At 46.0% G+C, this 19,266-nt stretch overlaps 1 protein-coding gene across 3 annotated transcripts in view; it reads right to left on the minus strand.

Annotated features, from left to right (window-relative positions):
- The window catches only part of ENOSF1 (enolase superfamily member 1), a 40,215-nt gene that overhangs the window by 14,347 nt on the left and 6,602 nt on the right, over positions 1 to 19,266 (minus strand). For 2 of the 3 annotated variants that reach the window (XM_023228430.2, XM_023228429.1), the window contains exons 3-9: positions 8,970 to 9,085; positions 6,237 to 6,323; positions 5,874 to 5,900; positions 3,375 to 3,447; positions 3,239 to 3,277; positions 2,721 to 2,803; positions 789 to 823 (exon numbers count right to left, since the gene is read on the minus strand). In XM_023228430.2, the coding sequence (XP_023084198.1) occupies positions 789 to 823; positions 2,721 to 2,803; positions 3,239 to 3,277; positions 3,375 to 3,447; positions 5,874 to 5,900; positions 6,237 to 6,323; positions 8,970 to 9,085 (460 nt within the window). The remainder of the gene's footprint in view (positions 1 to 788; positions 824 to 2,720; positions 2,804 to 3,238; positions 3,278 to 3,374; positions 3,448 to 5,873; positions 5,901 to 6,236; positions 6,324 to 8,969; positions 9,086 to 19,266) is intronic. The other variant, XM_023228431.1, reaches the window with a different exon arrangement.

Genomic DNA, 19,266 nt, shown 5'->3' on the forward strand with positions numbered 1-19,266 from the left:
TAGAGGGAGAGGAGGGCTGTCACTCAAGTGGAACAGGAACAGCCTGGCTCTTGGGAACTGGGAACTCTGGCTGGAAATTACATGGAAGCAAAGGGTTTCTGACATTAAAGACCCACCTGGTTGGGTGAGGTGGCTCACGCCTGTAATCCCAGCACTTTGGGAGGCTGAGGCAGGCGGATCACCTGAGGTCAGGGGTTCAGGACCAGCCTCATCAACATGGCAAAAGCCTGTCTCTATTACAAATACAAAATTTAGGCATGTGTGGTGGCGGGTGCCTGTAATCCCAGCTACTCAGGAGGCTGAGGCAGAAGAATGGCTTGAACCTGGGAGGTGGAGGTTGCAGTGAGCAGAGAATGCGCCACTCACTCCAGCCTGGGTGATGAGAGTGAAACTTCGTCTCAAAAGAGAAGAAAAGACCCGCCTAATACTTAGAGCCCTCAAAGAATGGAAAGCACCTAACCAAGTTAAGCTCACTACCTCTGGAGATGTTCATGCAGAAGCTGAATCAACGCTATTTACTGATGGTAAAGACTGGATTTCTATTCTAGGTTAGTGCCTGAAATCAACAATCCCCCAAGCCTCTTTCCACTCTGATCTCCTAGAATTCTAATGAGGACACACATCCTGCCTTTAGAGAAAGAGCCTGGCCTAAGGGGAAACTTCTCTTATGCATCCCTATGAGCCAGAGTAATCCTAGCCCGTGGGTGCCTTTTACTCCTTGGCTCCCCTCCACTGCCTGAGTCTCTCCTGCCACCAACTGGGCAAGTCAGGTCCATCATCACACTCACCTGGTCCAGCCATCCTTCAGCGCCTGGGCACAGAGCTGTGGGAAAGGAGCACAGGGTCACACACTGGAGAGAGCCCCTTGGACATCAGTCATTGCTGATCCATTTCACAAGCATTACAGTTACAGCATAGACCAGAGTAACACTCATGTGTTGTTGAAATTAACAGCAGAAACAGCTTGGCTGACAGAGATCACTTTTTACTTGTAGGGTGACTTTCTTTCCTCATCTCTATGGGAACCATTTTTTTAATGGTCACAACCTTCCTGGAAGGGGAATATAGCATTGATCTTTCTCTTTTTAAAGCTAGAATATTCTGTGGCATCCATAGAACGATGTAAGAGTAACGTGCAGAAGTCAGCCCCTCTCTCCTCACTCTCTAAAAGTGGGCACAGTGTAAGGAGAAACAGTAATAAATCAACCATGTGCCAACTGCATGCTGTGTGCCAGCCAGGAGGCCTTGAGCATGACACAGCTTACAGCATGTATCTGAATCCTCAAAACCACCCCATGAAATAGGCGTTATTTCTCCATCTTGCAGTGGGTCTGCCGCTGGTGCTGCCTGGGAATCATACCCTGGACTGTCACCTTCCAGAGCCCAAAGTGATTCACTAAGTCACAGAGTCCCAGGGTCCAAAAGGCGAATGACTTTGCATTTGCTTGTGTACTTTCAGAACGAGAAAAAAATAATTTTTTTGTTGTTTTTTGAGACGGAGTCTCACTCTGTCACCCAGGTTGGAGTGCAGTGGTGTGATCTTGGCTCATTGTAACCACCGCCTCCCAGGTTCAAGTGATTCTCCTGCCTCAGCCTCCTGAGTAGCTGGGACTACAGATGTACGTTACCACACCCAGCTAATTTTTTGTATTTTTAGTAGAGACAGGGTTTCGCCATGTTGGCCAGGCTGGTTTCGAACTTCTGACCTCAGGTGATCCACCCACCTTAGCCTCCCAAAATGCTGGTATTATAGGCATGAGCCACTGCCCTCAGCCAAAATGATTCAGAAAGGTGAACAAGAAAATATTAAATTTCTCCCAGAGAGGCTGGAATCTAAAGCCCATGTGACATGAGAAGGAATACATATTTGGTCTCTGCCCCATTGCTGCTCCCCTATTTCCTAGCACACAGCCCCTAAAACCCTTGGCATCTCCTGAGTGATAGGAGTGTCTTTTGTATGTGAATGAGACAGCCCTGCTGAGGTCCCCTATGTAGCTTCAGGATGGGGCTGGGGACAAGAAAGACCTGCAAGGCATGATTGTGGGTTGGAAACTTTAGCCTATTCCCAGATCTCTGGGGAGGGGAGGGGGCTAAAGGTTGAACTGATGGCCAATGGCCAAATACTGAATCATACTTAAATACTGAAGCCTCCATAAAACCCCCAAGGAACAGGGTTCAGAGAGCTTCCAGGTTGGTGAACACATGGAGGTGGTGGGGGCGTGGCTCACCTGGAGGGGACATGGAAGCTCTGTGCCCACTGCTCACACCTTGCCCTACGTGTCTCTTCAGTTTGGCTGTTCTTAAGTTGTATCCTTTATAATAAATGAGTAAATGTAAGTAGTGTTTCCCTGAATTCCATGAGCCATTCCACCAAATGACTGAACTCAAAGCGGGGTTTGTGGGAACCTCTAATCAGAGGCAAAGCCAGTCAGAAGCACAGGTGACAACGTGGACTTGTGATTGGCATCTGCCATGGGGCAGTCCTCCAAGACTGAGCCCCTAACCTGCGGGGTCTGAGGCTAGCTCCAGGGAGATGGTGTCAGAATTGAGTAAAATAGCAGGACACCCAGTTGGTGTCCACAAAGAAGTGGAAAACTGGAAAACCATACCGGTCTGGTGTCAGAAGTGAGGTACTGAGAGTAGTGGTGTGAGCACAGAAGGAAAAACAGGTTGGTTTCTCCCCATTCAGCCCGTTTACAAAGCCAGGTTAAAATGCCCACCTGCTTCAACGTGTCATCTGAGTACCCCAGCCAGGCGCACGAGGTGGTGTAAGCAGGGTAGCCTTGTGCCAGCATTTGCTTCTCTGTGAAAACACAGCACCGTCAACACTTTGCACTTTCCAGGGCCCTTCCGAATTGGAAGTGCCTGTAGCTAAGCTGTTTCCCCTGGAGAGTACCCAGCTGTTCTCCTGACCTGCCCTACACACACACCCAGCCACAAATTACCAGGATGTCAAACCCAGGTGGTCACGATACCCTCACGGACTGCCCTGGTCCCCAATGGTCCTCCCTACAGTGTAATCCTAAAGCCAAACTTCCTTTCAGCAGTGGCTGAAGCAAACTCTGCAGTCAGAGGTCATACCCAGGAGGCTTCACCATGCAGACTTGAATGTTGATTTGAGGGCCTATCTACTCCGCACGGGGCGTTTGGGAGGACAACGTGTCCCCCAAAAGGACAGGGGCACTCAAAAGTGGACAATGTTAGCAAAAACAATGAAGAAAAATTTCTTACAACCCACCTCTTTCTTTTTTACCAACTTGACCTTTCTGCAGTAATTCTGGAAGAAATAAAAAGCATCACTCACTCTTCTAGGTAACAAAGCATGCCGCTACTCTATGTGCACATTGTGTACCCGAGAAAGCTTCCAAACTTACCTAGGGCATCCTCCTCAGTCAGGACATCGGTGATGTACCTGAAATCTATGCAGGACACCAGCGTCCTGGGATCCTGGCAACGTGATAGGAGGGGAAGAGGCCTGAATCAATTCTAAGGTGGGTTATATTTTGTTTTTAAAAATTATTTATTATTCTTTTTTTAGAGACAAGGTCTCACTCTGTTGCCCAGGCTGGAGTGCAGTGATGCCATCCTAGCTCACTGCAGCCTCAGTCTCCTGGGCTTATGTGATCCTCCTGCCTCAGCCTCCTGGGACTGAGTAGCTGGGGCTGTGTGCCACTATGCCTGGCTAATTTTTTTTTATTTTTGTAGAGATGGGGTCTCACTATGTTGACCAGGTTGATCTTGAGCTCCTGGCTTCAAGCAATCCTCCCTCCTTGGCCTCCCAAAGCGCTGGGATGACAGGGGCGGGTTATGTTTCTAAGAAGTTGCTTATGGTGATGCATGGGGCTCATTCTTTCCTGGCAGGGACCTTTAGGGCTTTGTTAAATTGTTTGACTCTGTCATTGCTAAGTGTAGAGTCCTTTAGTGGCTCCTCACTGCCCCGACAAAGCCCTCAGACACTGACGCTCTGATCCCTTGCCGCCCGCCCCTACCCTGTTCTTTCAAGCTAACATCGCTTCCTGGAAGGAGGGCATGGCCCCAGGCAAACCCTCAGCAGGAGCTCAGTGGGGAGATGAATGCCTGGCATCACTGTACATCAGCTTCACACCGCAGGGCTGTCCACAGTGAGCTACGAGGCTGGGGATTTGTGCTGAGACCTCTCCCCACCCTGACGGAACAGTCAGTTGGAAAACAGCTGGCCAGTAGTTCCATTCCCACTAACATCTTATAGCGACCAGTAATACTCTACCATAACTGTCGAAAATCCTAAAAGCTCTTTCAAACCTGAGATTGTACTTCCAAGAGTTCTGGGCCAGGTGTGGTGGCTCACATCTGTAATCCCAGCACTTTGGGAGGCTGAGACGGGTGGATCACCTGAGGTCAGGAGTTTGAGCCCAGCCTGACCAATATGGTAAAACCCCATCTTTACTAAAAGTACAAACAATTAGCTGGGCATGGTGGCAGGTGCCTGTAATCCCAGCTACTCAGGAGGTTGAGGCAGGAGAATCGCTTGAACCTGGGAGCCGGAGGTTGCAGTGAGCCGAGATCATGCCACTGCACTCCAGCCTGGGTGACAAAAAGGAAACTCTGTCTCAAAACAAATGAACAAACAAACAAACAACAACAACAACAACAAAGAAAACAAAAGAGTACTGGCATTGAAAGGGAACAGGATCCAAAAATGGCGAGTCCACAGGTGGGACCCCAGACACATTTCTGGTGGCCTGCAAATCATTCCCTTTTGGTGGCTCCCTCCTCCACCACTGTAAAAGGCTGGCCTTGAGTCTAGAAGGGGGCTCAAGAGCTCTGTGTCCTTCCCCTACGGATGGCCCCGAAGCTACTCTCCACGTTAGAGGCAATGTGACAGCCTCCTGTCTTCACTTTCCTCCAGAGGAGGAGTCTCCTGCCCAACACTCTTCAAGGCCATGGTGTTCTTTGCTTTTCCTTAATTTTTTGCCAACTAATAACAAGGGCCTTCATTTGTGGATCACGAGGTTTTTAACCACCACCGAGGTGTTGCACTGAGGCCACCGCAGCTCAGAGTGGGGGAGTCACATGCTCAAGATCATGCAGCTGGTGAGCAGTGAAACCCGGACTCACAGCCAGCTCTGCACAGGTCTGAAGCTCATTCCCCTTTAATTTGCCCAGTTTTTTCCTCCTCAGCATCCAGTTGCTCATCCCTGCTATGAAAAGGTCAAGGAGAAAGAAAACAGTCAAGTGCATAGCTTTAGAATTCAGTGTTGAGCTCCTTCCCTGCTGGAACTGTACAGGAGAGGCTACAATGGCCTCATCTTACTCTTGGTGTCAAAGTGACTGGATAGTATTTTTTCTCTTTTTGAGACAGGGTCTTGCTCTGTCACCTGAGTGCTGTGGTGCAATTATAGCTCACTACAGCCTGAAACTCATGGGCTCAAGCCATCCTTCAGCCTTCCAAAGTGCTGGGATTACAGGCTTGAGCCACTACGCCTGGCCTGGATAATATCTTCATATCATAACATCTTGCTTTTCAGAGTTTAAGAGTTGCTTTTCTCATTGATCTTTAATTTTGTGGGGTTCCTAGAGAAGTCAGGATGATCCTCTTGTCACAGTCAGGCAACGGAGGCTCAGAGAACTGGCATCGCGTGTTACAGATGGACGGTGGGGGAGGCAAGACCCCCTCACTGCTTCCCCTCGTGCCACACTGCCTGCATGAGCACAGTTATCCGTTACATCAGATATCAGAAAAGGAATGTCATGTTTTATTGGCTTTTTGCTTTATCATCACCAGAGTGATCAACAGATAGTCCTGAATATATTTACTGATCATCAAAATGCATGTCATTCATGAAATCCATTTCATTTACAGAAACAATTGTAACATTAACGATTCTACTCACCATGTCCACAAGTAACTTCCAGACAGGCTTGAAGTAAAAAAGAAAGGATTTGTAAGACATATGTGTAAAGTCCCCATTTTTTTCCTGACAGTAAATGCATTGGCAGTAAATGCTGGCTCTCAGCCACCGGGTCCCCACACCCACCTCTACTGCTGCCTGCGCCTTCCGCCATCCCATCCCCTCTTTCTCCTCCTCCTGCAATTCCCTACCTACTGCCAACACCTCTCAGGGGAGAAAAAAACACCAGAGCAATTCTCTGTATTTCCTTTTGGGGGCTGCAGTGTGTCTGTCTCTCCTCTGTGTGTAGGGAAAGTCAGTGTGGTGCAGTTCCCAGGGGCCTCCTAAGCCTTTGTGAGGAGTTACCTTTCCCTCCTGCTTGGCCCACAAGTCCCACACCGCATTGAGGACAGCCGCTGTCGCCAGGTGCACCACGCCCTTCTCTGGACCAATCTGGTTAGGAAGCAAAGTATAACAGCGCTTCTTAGAAATGCAAAAGAGGGCTGGGTGTGATGGCTCACGCCTCTAACCCCAGGACTTTGGGACCAAGACCAGCCTGGCCAGCCTGGTGAAACCCCATCTCTACTGAAAATAGAAAAATGAGCCAGGTGTGGTGGTGTGTGCCTGTAGTCCCTACTCCACAGGCTGAAGCGAGAGGACCACTTGAACCCAGAAGGCGGAGACTGCAGTGAGCCGAGATGGCACCACTGCACTCCAGCCTGGGCAACAGAGCAAAAGTCTGTCTCAAAAAAAAAAAAAAAAAAGAGAAAGATATTTAGGTGTTCCATCCAGGGACACATCTCAAGAATTAAAAGGCAGCAATAGCAACCCACCAACCCACCTACAGGTTAAGTTTAAAAAAAACAAAAAAAAAGTTGCTAACCCATTGAAGAGTTTCAAGAATAGTACGAAAAACACCTGTGTTTTCCTCTCTTCTCTCTCTCTCTATATATATACACACACACATATATGTATATGTGTGTGTGTATATATATGTATATGTATGTATATACATATGAACACACACACGTACTTTTTTTCTAAGTCATTTGAATAAAGTTGCAAATATCATGCTCTTTTACCCTAAATACATCAGTGTATAGTTCCTGAAAACAAGGATATTTTCTTACATAACCATAGTACAATGATCACACTCAGGGAATACAACATTGATAGAATACTGTTATCTAAAGGCCAGTCCATAATCAAATGTCACTGGTTTTTTCCTATAATGCATTTTATTTGACCCTAATCCGTACCCCATCTGGGATCACATATTACATTTAGTCATCATGCCTCTTCAGTCTCTTTTTACCTAGAGTAATTTTTCTTCTTCTTCTTTAAATGTTATTAGCATTTTAGAAGAGTACAGGCCAGGTGATTTGTACAGCATCCTTCAATTTGGGCTGATCATCAGTTCCTTCATGATTAGATTCAGGTAATACTTTTTTTGGCATAAATACTACATAAGTGATTATGTCATTTGTTTTATTATGAGGGTTATTAACTTTTACCACTTTGGTAACTTAGTGTCCATTTGGTTTCTCCACTGTGAAGTTACCATTTCATTTTCCAAATAAGAAGGTTATTATTGTCCCAAAATTTGGGCATCCCTTGATGACGCTTGCCTCAATTAATTGTAGCTATGATAGTTATGGTGATTTTCTGATGTTATCATTCCTTTTATGTTTATTAGATTTTAATCAGCTGTAATGGTGGGCTTGACCTTGTTGTTTATTATCTCCTTAAAAATGTTTATGTTATTATTTTTATTTTTAAAAAGTACAGATGGGTGTCTCACTATGCTGCCCAGGCTGGTCTTGAACTCCTGGCCTTAAGTGATCCTCCTGCTTCAGCCCCAAGGTGCTGGGATTACAGGCATGAGCTACTGTGCCCAGCCGATTGTTCATTATCTGAATGGACTCATGGATTTTATTCAATGGGTCATAAGCCATTACTATCATATTTATTTGGATGCTCAAATTGTCCCAGATTCAGCCAGTGGGAACTTCTTCAAGGTGACATCTTTCAAGGTAAGTTTAATATTCTGTGTATAAAGTAAAATATGAAATCCCAGGCACTATTGAAAGTACATTGTCTTGTGCCCTTCTCTGTGCATGGATGGGAGACTGAACCGAGTTAGGAAAAGACAAAATCCGATACCATGGGACAAACACAAAGGTCAGGGTATTGAATTCACCTTACTGTGTTAGAATCCTTTCTCCAGAGCCTAACTTTCTCATGCCTTGAATTTATAGTTCAAATACCAAGCTATGCACATAAAAGGCACGATGGTCTTCCATCTTTTTAAATTTGCTCTTCTCTTACTGTTTTCTCTTTAATGACCTTCCCTTCTATCTCTAACACTACTCACATTATTTCTCCATAAAAAGATTGCCCATTCAGTAGTTTATTCTCTAAACCATTTCTCAATTCAGGGAGGATGAGATGAGGTCCTTAGAGAAGAGATAGCCCTCAAGACCCAATCCTTAGAGAAGAGACAGCTCTCAAGATCCAAATCTCAGGACCTCATCTCCTTAGTAGAACATTTTATTCAGCTAAATTCGGGCTTGAGTCATTTAGATCATCAGTCTTACAGAAATGAGTTGTTTACCTCAAAATACTGATCATCTAAATGACTCAAGCCCGAATTTAGCTGAATAAAGTGTTCTATTTTAAAATTATAAAGCCATTGCTAGGCCGGGAGTAGTGGCTCATGCCTGTAATCCCAGCACCTTGGGAGGCTGAGGAGGGCAAATCACTTAAGGGCAGGAGTTCAAGACCAGCCTGGCCAACATGGCCAAACACCATCTCTACTAAAATTATAAAAATCAGCTGGGTGTGGTAGTGCGCATCTGTAGTCCCAGCTACTCAGGAGGCTGAGACAGGAGAATTGCCTGAACCCAGGAGGCGGAGGTTGCAGTGAGCTGAGATCGCGCCACTGTACTCCAACCTGGGCAACAAAGCGAGACTCCATCTCAAAAAATAAATAAATAAACAAATAAATCCATCTCTATTTTCACATTTGTTGCACTCAAAGGATATCTCAGACCTTGGTAGTGTTACTTATATAAGCATTTTACGAAATAGGTCCCTTACCCATCTGAGCTGCCCATCACTCGTCAGCTGCCTATAGAAGCCTCTGAAGTCACCAACAATGTCCTTGAGGTCCTTGTTGAGCACATGGTGGGCAAGGGCATTGACAGCACAGACAACTGTTTAAAAAGGATTGAACTCTTGTTTATGTTTTTATATTACGTCAAGAAATTAACACCCGAAAACATCACAAACAAATGTGAACATTTTATGAAAAAAATTAAATCTAGACCAGGCGTGATGGCTCATGCCTGTAATCTCAACACTTTGGGAGGCCGAGGTGGGCGGATGACTTGAGATCAGTAGTTCCAGGTCAGCCTGGCCAACATGGCGAAACCCTGTCTCTACTGAAAATACAAAAATTAGCAGGGCACAGTGGTGCGTGCCTGTAATTCCAGCTACTCAGGCGGCTGAGGCAGGAGAATTGCTTGAACCCAGGAGGCAAAGATTGTAGTGAGCCGAGATTGCGCCATTGCACTCCAGCCTGGGCAACAAGAGCGAGACTCCATCTCAAAGGTATATTCTTTTTAAAATTGCATCAAATAGGTTTTTTGTTTGTTTGTTTGTTTGTTTGTTTGTTTGAGTCTAGCTCTGTCACCCAGGCTGGAGTGCAGTGGCGTGATCTTGGCTCACTGCAAACTCCGCCTCCCGGGTTCATGCCATTCTCCAGCCTTAGCCTCCCCAGTAGCTGTGACTACAGGCGCCCGCCACCACACCCGGCTAATTTTGCTTTTGTATTTTTAGGAGAGACAGGGTTTCACCGTGTTAGCCAGGATGGTCTCGATCTCCTGACCTCGTGATCCGCCCGCCTCGGCCTCCCAAAGTGCTGTGATTACAGGCGTGAGCCACCACGCCCAGCTGTTCTGTTCTTTTCTTTTCCTTTTTTCTTTTTCTTTTCTTTTTATTTTTTGTCAGGGTATTACTCTGTCACCCTGGCTGGAGTGCAGTGGCATGATCACGGCTCACCACAACCTTGACTTCCCCGGCTCAGGTGATCCTCCCACCTCAGCTTCCTGAGTAGCTGGGATTACAGGCATGTGCCGCCAAGCCTGGCTAATTTTGGTATTTTTTGTAGAGACGCAGTTTTGACATGCTGCCCAGGCTGGTCTCAAATTCCTGGGCTCAAGGGATCCACCCGCCTTGGTCTCCCGAAGTTCTGGGATTACAGGCATGAGCCACTGTGCCCGGCCCCATATATGTTTTCTGTGGTTGTCATAAGAAATATCACACAAGTAGAATAGGTGTTAATCCATATACTGAGCTAAACTTCCTGAGTAGAGAACACATTGTGATTGGCTGGCACGTGAAAAACAGAATCATAGATTGACAAGTTTAAATAATGTTCCCAAATTATTTTCCTATTTACTTTGTAAAGTGTTTGAACAATCAGATTCAAAACCAACCCATGCTGGTTCGTGTTCCTAAGGAATAAGAAGGCTGACTTAATAGAATTTTTAAAAAGAGAAATGCCTTTTCATTATTGACAAGTATAGAAGATGCCTTGAATTCACAATCTAAACTATTAAAGATTAAATAAAATGAACTTGCAATTAGCATACTATTTGTAAAATGTTAAAATACATGAAAACGCTGTCTACAAACATGAAATTTCTTACTATTGACTTTCTTATGATATACTACATTTCTCATAAGTAATTTGAAGGTTAAATTTAATTTGTGTTAGCATTACCATCAATTATTTATTTTTGGTAACTTTAATTATTATTATTATTATTATTTTTTAGAGATAGGGTCTCACTCTGTCACCCTGCCTGGAGTACAGTGGCAGGACCTTGGCTCACTCCAATCTCTGCCTCCTGGGTTCAAGTGATCCTTCCACCTCAGCCTCCTGAATAGCTGGGAGCACAGGCTCCAGCCACCATGCCCGGCTAATTTCTTGTATTTTTGGCAGAGATAGGGTTTCGCCATGTCTCCCAGGCTGGTCTCGAACTCCTGAGCTCAAGTGATCCACCTGCCTTGGCCACCCAAATTGCTGGGATTACAGGCGTGAGACACTGCACCAAGCACCTCACTGTAATCTTGAATGCCTAGTCTCAAGCAATCTTTTTGTCTCAGCCTCCTAGTAGCTAGGACCTACACGCAACACCACACCAGCTAATGTTTAAAATTTTTGTAGTGACAAGGTCTTGCTGTGTTGCATGGGGCAGGGGGTGGAGAGGTTCTGGAACTCTGGGCTCAAGCGATCCTCTCACCCCGGCCTCCCAAAGTGTTGGGACTACAGGTGTGAGCCACCACGTCCTGTGGTATTTTACTTTAAAAGGATTTCTTGGACCTGGCATTCACTCCTGTAATGCCAGTACTTTGGGAGGCTGAGATGGGAGGATCACTTGAGCTCAGGAATTCGAGACCAGCCTGGGCAGTGTGGCAAGATACCATCTCTACAAAAAATACAAAAATTAGCCGGGCATGGTGGTCCTAGCTACTCGGGATGCTGAGGTGGGAGGATCACTTGACCTCTGGTCGCAGAGGTTGCAGTAAGCTGAGATTGTGCCACTGCACTCCAGCCTGAGTGACAGAGTGACAGAGCTGGACCCTGTCTCAAATAATAATAATAATAATAATAAGGCTTTCTTGTGTTGTTTAAGATGATGAATAAGTAACCCTTTGATCCTTTGTCAATTCTAGGAAACATTTAGCCTATGTTGTGTACATGGCCACAATAATTGAATCAAGCCATCAACTTAGCTTCAAAGAAAGAAATGTATTCCAAAACATTTTGATCAATTTGTTTGGTGCTGCCATGGATTCAATAGTAAAAGTCTTCAGTCATTTAATAGGACAGTTGTAGAGGTACAGTTTTACTGTCAATAAGATCCTGAGAAGGACACTATGAAAGTGGTGCCCCAGGCTGGACATGGTGGCTCATGTCTGTAATTCCAGCATTTTGGGAGGTGGAGGCTGGTGGGTCACCTGAGGTCAAGAGTTTGAGATCAGCTTGGCCAACATGGTGAAACCCTGTCCCTACTAAAAATACAAAAATTAGCTGGGCATGGTGGCGGGTGCCTGTAATCCCAGCTACTTGGGAGGCGGAGGGAGGAGAATCACTTGAACCCAGGAGGTGGAGGTTGCAGTGAGCCTAGACTGTATTATTGCACTCCAGCCTGGGCAACAAGAGTGAAACTCCGTCTCAAGAAAAAGAAAGAAAGTGATGCCCCAAGCTTTTTTTTTTTTTTTTTGAGACAGAGTCTTGCTTTGTCTCCCAGGCTGGAGTGCAGTGGCGCTATCTCGGCTCACTGCAAGCTCCATCCCCCAGGTTCATGCCATTCTCCTGCCTCAGCCTCCCAAGTAGCTGGGACTACAGGCACCCGCTACCACTCCCAGCTAATGTTTTGTATTTTTAGTAGAGACGGCGTTTCACCGTGTTAGCCAGGATAGTCTCGATCTCCTGACCTCGTGATCCGCCCACCTTGGCCTCCCAAAGAGCTGGGATTACAAGCATGAGCCACCGCGCCCAGCCTCCCCAAGCTTTTAGCACATGCCTGGCTAAGGTAAAACAGCTCTCGGATGATTGCACACTTGTGGTCAGATGTAGCAGTTACGGCTGAACCAGCCATTCCAGGTTCTCTAGGGCTTTTGTTAATGGGATACACAATCATTCTGGTTCAGATATTCATTCCCTAGAATTGTGAGAAGACAGAATCCTCCTCACTCCTTGAAGGCTGATGCTCTTGAATTAAAGAAAATCTGAAGTAAGTCGGTGACTCACAGTGAGGTACGTTATTACTGACACAAACCACCGTCTCAGGGATTTGATTGTTGCTATAAATCATTGACTGAAGCATACCTCTGGTTCACATCACAATACCAAATGCACTTAACAAAAGCTAAGGATGATCTCATCTTTATGACTCTCAGCGTGCACAAGCAGCACTTACATATTCATCTACGGTGTATGGATTTTTCTTGTTCAACAGGAGACTAGAATTTGTTGCATTTAATAGAAATTTGGGTTGTGAGGCCAGGCACAGCAGCTCATGCCTATAATTCCAGCACTTTGGGAGGCCGAGGCGGGTGGATCACCTGAGGTCAGGAGTACAAGACCAGCCTGATCAACATGGTGAAACCCCGTCTCTACTAAAAACACAAAAATTAGCCAGGCCTGGTGGTGTGTGCCTGTAATACCAGCTACTTGGGGGGCTGAGGCAGGAGAATCACTTGAACCCAGGAGGCAGAGGTTGCAGTGAGCCAGCCAAGATCACGCCACTGCACTCCAGTCTGGGCGACAAGAGTGAAACTTCAACTCAAAAAAAAAAAGAGAAATTTTGGTTGTGGCAGGAAATTGACTTGGAAAACAAAAAAAGGCCCTTGAAGGCAGCTTCTTGCCAACTAAACATAGGGGGGTTTCTCTTGTTTGCATCTGCTCAGGGACTTCAATTCTCTGGAGCCTCTAGCACTGGAAGGACATTGAATAAAGTCTGTGGGTGACTTGTGGGTGTCTGAAGTAAGAGTGGTGTCACAAACTATTAAGGCTGGGTTTTTAAAAATTTTTGTCTATTTAAAAATTCTTGCTGGGCACGGTGGCTCATGCCTGTAATCCCAGCACTTTGGGAGGCTGAGGCAGGCGGATCACCTGAGAGGTTGGGAGTTCAAGACCAGCCTGACCAACATGGAGAAACCCCGTCTCTTCTAAAAATACAAAATTAGCCGGGGTGGTGGTGCATGCCTGTAATCCCAACTACTCGGGAGGCTGAGGCAGGAGAATCACTTGAACCCGGGAGGTGGAGGTTGCGGTGAGCCGAGATCACGCCATTGCACTCCAGCCTGGGCAAAAAGAGCGAAACTCTGTCTCAAAAAAAAAAAAAAAAATTTCTGTGTACATCTTTTTCTTTTTTCTATATATTCTTTTAAAAACTAACTTAGTCTACATTGTACATATTATTATATATGTGTCCAAACCCACTGAATATACAACACTAAGAGTGACCCCTATTGTAAACTACAGACTTTGGGTGATCATGATGTGCCGATGCAGGTTCATCAGTTGCAACAAATGGGCCACTCTGGGCAGAATGTTGATAATGAGGGAGGCTGTGGCTGTGTGGGGACAGAGGTATGTGGGAAATCTTTGTAACTTCCATTCAGTTTTGCTGTGAACCTAAAACTACTCTAAAACAAATTAAGTCTTTAAAAAAAAAGCTGGCTCTGGTTGCTCACGCCTATAATCCCAGCACTTTGGGAGGCTGAGGCGGGTGGATCACCTGAGGTCAGGAGCTCGAGACTAACCTGGCCAACACAGTGAAACCCTGTCTCTACTGAAAAAATACAAAAATTAGCTGGCATGATAGTGGGCACCTATAATCCCAGCTACTCGGGAGGCTGAGGCAGGAGAATCACTTGAACCCGGGAGGTGGAGGTTGCAGTGAGCCAAGATCACGTCACTGCACTCCAGCCTGGGCGACAGAATAAGACTCTGTCACAAAAATAACTAACTAACTAAATAAATAAAACAGAAACAGGCCAGTCATGGTGGCTTATGGCTTATGCCTGCAATCCCATCACTTTGGGAGGCTGAGGCAGTGGATTGCTTGAACTCAGGAGTTCAAGACCAGTCTGGGCAAAATGATGAAACCCTGTCTCTACAAAAAATAGAAAAATTAGCCCAGCATGGTTGCAGGCACCTGCAGTTCCAGCTACTTGGGAGGCTGAGGCAGGAGAATCGCGCCACTGCACTCCAGCCTTGGCAAAAGAGCGAAACTCCACCTCAAAAAAAAAAAAAAAAAAAAAATTTTTTTTTTTAAAGAAACAAAACAAAACAAAACAAAACCCAGGTCAGGTGTGGTGGCTCACACCTGTAATCCTACCACTTTGGGAGGCTGAGGTAGGCAGATCACCTGAGGTCAGGAGTTCAAGACCAGCCTGGCCAATATATAGTGAAACCCTGTCTCTATTAAAAATACAAAAATTGGCCGGGCGCGGTGGCTCACGCCTGTAATCCCAGCACTTTGGGAGGCTGAGGCGGGCGGATCATGAGGTCAGGAGATTGAGACCATCCTGGCTAACACGGTGAAACCCCGTCTCTACTAAAAATACAAAAAATTAGCTGGGCGTGGTGGCGGGCGCCTGTAGTCCCAGCTACTTGGGAGGCTGAGGCAGGAGAATGGCGTGAACCCGGGAGGTGGAGCTTGCAGTGAGCCGAGATTGCGCCACTACACTCCAGCCTGGGCAACTGAGCGAGACTCCGTCTCAAAAAAAAAAAAACCAAATAAAATTAGCTGCGCATGGTGGCACATACCTGTAGTCCCAGCTACTTGGGAAGCTGAGGCAGGAGAATCATTTGAACCCAGAGGTAGAGGGTGCAGTGAGCCAAGATGGCACCACTCCACTCCACCCTGGGCAACACAGCAAGACTCTGTCTCTTAAAAACAAAACAAAACAAAACAAAAAACCAAAACATCAGCTAGGCATGGTGGCTTGTGCCTGTGGTCCCAGCTACTCGGGAAGCTGAGGTGGGACAATCATTTGAGTTTGGAATGTCAAGGCTGCATGAGCCGTGATTGCACCACTGTACTCCAGGCTGGGTGACAGAGCAAGAGCTTATCTCAAATCAATTAATCAATAATAAAAACTTTAAAAACATAAAGAAAGGATAAAAAATGAATAGTAAGTAAATTTAATAAAGGCATGATTTTAAAAAATACCCAACCAAAAACTACATTGGTGTATTCTATACATTTGAAAAACAGCCCTCCCTCTCTGTCTCACACACAAGCACTCTCTTCACAGTAACCCTATTTTTTTTTAATCATAAACGGATGATTAGGTAAGTAAGCAGAAGAACCAGGATGAGCTAATGGCATTTTTCATCTTCAGTGTGAGTGCCGTGTAACACATTTAGTGACTGCGGTGAGTCACCTGAAATATGCAGCAAGGTTAAAGTTAAAATGGGTTCTGTCATGTTGTGGTCTGAAAAAGGCAGAAGCCTAAAACCTTAGCATAAAAGAGTCATTAATTAAAGTCATGGAGACATGGAAATTGATTTACCCCTGCCTGAGACATACACCAAGACAGCGGTGTGGGGCTGGGAATGGAGGAGGGGAGGGGGACTGAAGGCCCTGAACACTGAGCTCAGCACCCATCCCAGCAGAGCTTCTGATCTGTCTTAGTGCCCAGGGCCCCTCCACGTGTGCCCACGTCGGCAAAGTTTAAAGTCTTGGCTGTTAACAGAGAGTGGGTCCAATGGCCTAACATACCTCGTAAGCTCGCTGAGTTTTATGCAACCTTTTGGGGGGGTGTTGTAGGGTTTGCAGTATGGAGAAAGATAGTAGCTTCACAAAGTACTCAACTTACACACAAGGGATAATTACAGTTGCAGAATAAGCAGAAACATAGCTCACAGCTCTATCTTAGTAAGTGGTTACTATTTTGGGGAAAACTTTAACAGTAAATTGTTCACTTAATGGAGAAAAGGGGGACTGACTCACAGTACGGTCTCCTCTCTGCCTGGCAAATTCCTGTTGGCTCTTCGAGACTCACCTCAAAGCATGACTTCTGCTCTGAAGCCTTCCCTGAGCCGTTTGGACAGAGTGAAGTTACCCCCCCGATATGGGTTAGACATTCTGCACGATTTTCATGTTGAAATGTAATCCCCAGTGTTGGAGGTGGGGCCTGGTGGGAGGTGATTAGATCATGGAGGTGGATTTCTCATGAATGGTTTAGCGCCATCCCATTGGTACTGGCCTTGAGATAGTGAGTGAGTTCTCATGAGATCTGGTGGCTTAAAAGTGTGTAGCACCTCCCCACTCTCTTTCTCTTGCTCCTGCTTTCGACATAGGATGTGTCTGCTCCCCCCTCGCCTTCCACCATGACTGTGAGTGTCCTGAAGCCTCCCTAGAAGCTGAGCAGCTGGCACCATGCTTTCTGTAAAACCTGCAGAACCATGAGGCAGTTAAACCTCTTTTTCTTTATAAATTACCCAGTCTCTGGTACTCCTTTATAGCAATGCAAGAACAGCCTGGCTTGGAGTGGCGGTTTGTGCCTGTAATCCTAGCACTTTGAGAGGCCCAGGTGGGCAGATCATCTGAAGTCAGGAGACCAGCCTGACCAAACATGGTGAAACCTTATCTCTACTAAAAATATAAAACCTAGCCAGGCATGGTGGTGTGTGCCCGCAATCCCAGCTACTCGGGACGCTGAGGCACAAGAAATTGCTTGAACCTGGGAGGTGGAGGTTGTAGTGAGCGAGACTGTGCGACTGCACTCCAGGCTGGGCAACAGAGCAAGATTCCTGTCTCAAAAAGAAAAAAAAGAACAGCCTAATATATCCTCTCTCTGTAAAACTTGTACATAATTTTAAAAAACAGTCATTCTCAGACTGCACTATGATCATGTCTTTTATGTCTACTTCCCCAAAAAGTTTGTGTGCTCCTGATATGTGGGATTCTGTCTTCTTCATCCTTCTTTAACTTTTTTTTTTTTTTTGGATGGAGTCTCGCTCTTTCACCCAGGCTGGAGTGGAGTGGCGCAATCTCGGCTCACTGCAAACTCCAACTCCCAGGGTCAAGTAATTCTCATGTCTCAGCCTCCTGAGTAGCTGAGATTACAGCCACGCATCACCACAGCCAGCTAATTTTTGTATTTTTTAGTAAAGACAAGGTTTCACCATGTTGACCAGGCTGGTCTCGAACTCCTTGACTCAAGCAATCTGCCCGCCTCAACCTCCCAAAGTGCTGAGATTACAGGCGTGAATCACCACGCCTGGCCTATCTTTCTCTTTTTAAAATTACTTCAGTGCCTGATGCATGGCAGCACTCAGGAGAAGTCTGCAGAAGGACTGACTTGCCAGACAACTGACCGCCAGCCCTGTGAAGAGCAGAAACAGCAGCCACCTGGGCACTGTCCATTGGAAGTTCAAGGAAGGTTCCCTTGCCATTCACACATACACACACTCACAAACTCACACACTTCTTTTATATGCTTAACAACTTAAAATCTCTCAATGGGCCAAGATTTTTTTCTGCAACTACTGAGAGCACTGATGGTGCAAATATCCATGGGAGAGGTATCACACTACCACCAAAGTTAGAGAAACTCTTTTCCCTCCTTCTAGACCCTTACCCTTCAATCTAGCATAATTTGGCTTCAGCCCCTAATAATCCACTGAAATTGACCTGGCAAAGGTCACTGTTTTGTACTTCTTGAATTTTGTACCATGTGCAGGTATGATGTGTTCAAAAGAGTTGCATTTAAAAGTTCTGAAGAGAAAGTGCTTCGGGCAGTCAGGTGGTTCTGCCATGACTTGCTGGGTATCTGCCTGTGCCTCAGTTTTCTTCTCTCTAAAAAATGAGATGGCTCAAGATCACCATTGAGATTACATCCAGCTCTGAGAAAAGTTATGTTCTGCATCTTGTTTAAGAAAATAGAAAATGCAAATAAAAAAAGAATGACGTAGCCGGGCGCGGTGGCTCAAGCCTGTAATCCCAGCACTTTGGGAGGCCGAGACGGGTGGATCACGAGGTCAGGAGATCGAGACCATCCTGGCTAACACGGTGAAACCCTGTCTCTACTAAAAAATACAAAAAATTAGCTGGGCGAGATGGCGGGCGCCTGTGGTCCCAGCTACTTGGGAGGCTGAGGCAGGAGAATGGCGTAGACCCGGGAGGCGGAGCTTGCAGTGAGCTGAGATCTGGCCACTGCACTCCAGCCTGGGCGACAGAGCCAGACTCCGTCTCAAAAAAAAAAAAAAAAAAAAAAAGAATGATGTATACACAGCTCAGTATGCATCTTCGAGAATCTGCTCTTCCCCAAAGCAGACTTCCGAGACTGGGCGGGGCCAAAGCCCTTTTTTGCCATGAAAATAGTGAACTTAAAACCAATTTAGTGTGAAATATTTTGAAAAGGCTGGTTGCGGTGGCTCACACCTGTAATCCTAGCACTTTGCGAGGCTGAGGTGGGTGGATCATCTGAAGTCAGGAGTTCAAGACCAGCCAGGCCAACATGGTGAAACCCTCGTCTCTACTAAAAATACAACAATTGGCTGGGCGTGGTTGTGGGTGCCTGTAATCTCAGCTTCTCGGGAGGCTAAGGCAGGAGAATTGCTTAAACCCAGGAGGCAGAGGTTGCAGTGAGTTGAGATTGCGCCACTGCACTCCAGCCTGGGCGACAGAGTGAGACTCTGTCTCAAAAAAAAAAAAAAAAAGAAAAGAAAAGAAAAATATATATAGAAAAGTGAGTAGACTCACTGTGCACGTCACAATGAGCCTTTTTTGCTATGGGAACTCACATCACCCTCTCATTGCCCTTCGTTACTCACCCACGGCAGGTTGTTAAAGCTCGACAGTGG

This window comes from Piliocolobus tephrosceles, chromosome 18, assembly GCF_002776525.5.
Source record: "Piliocolobus tephrosceles isolate RC106 chromosome 18, ASM277652v3, whole genome shotgun sequence".
Taxonomy (NCBI): domain Eukaryota; kingdom Metazoa; phylum Chordata; class Mammalia; order Primates; family Cercopithecidae; genus Piliocolobus; species Piliocolobus tephrosceles.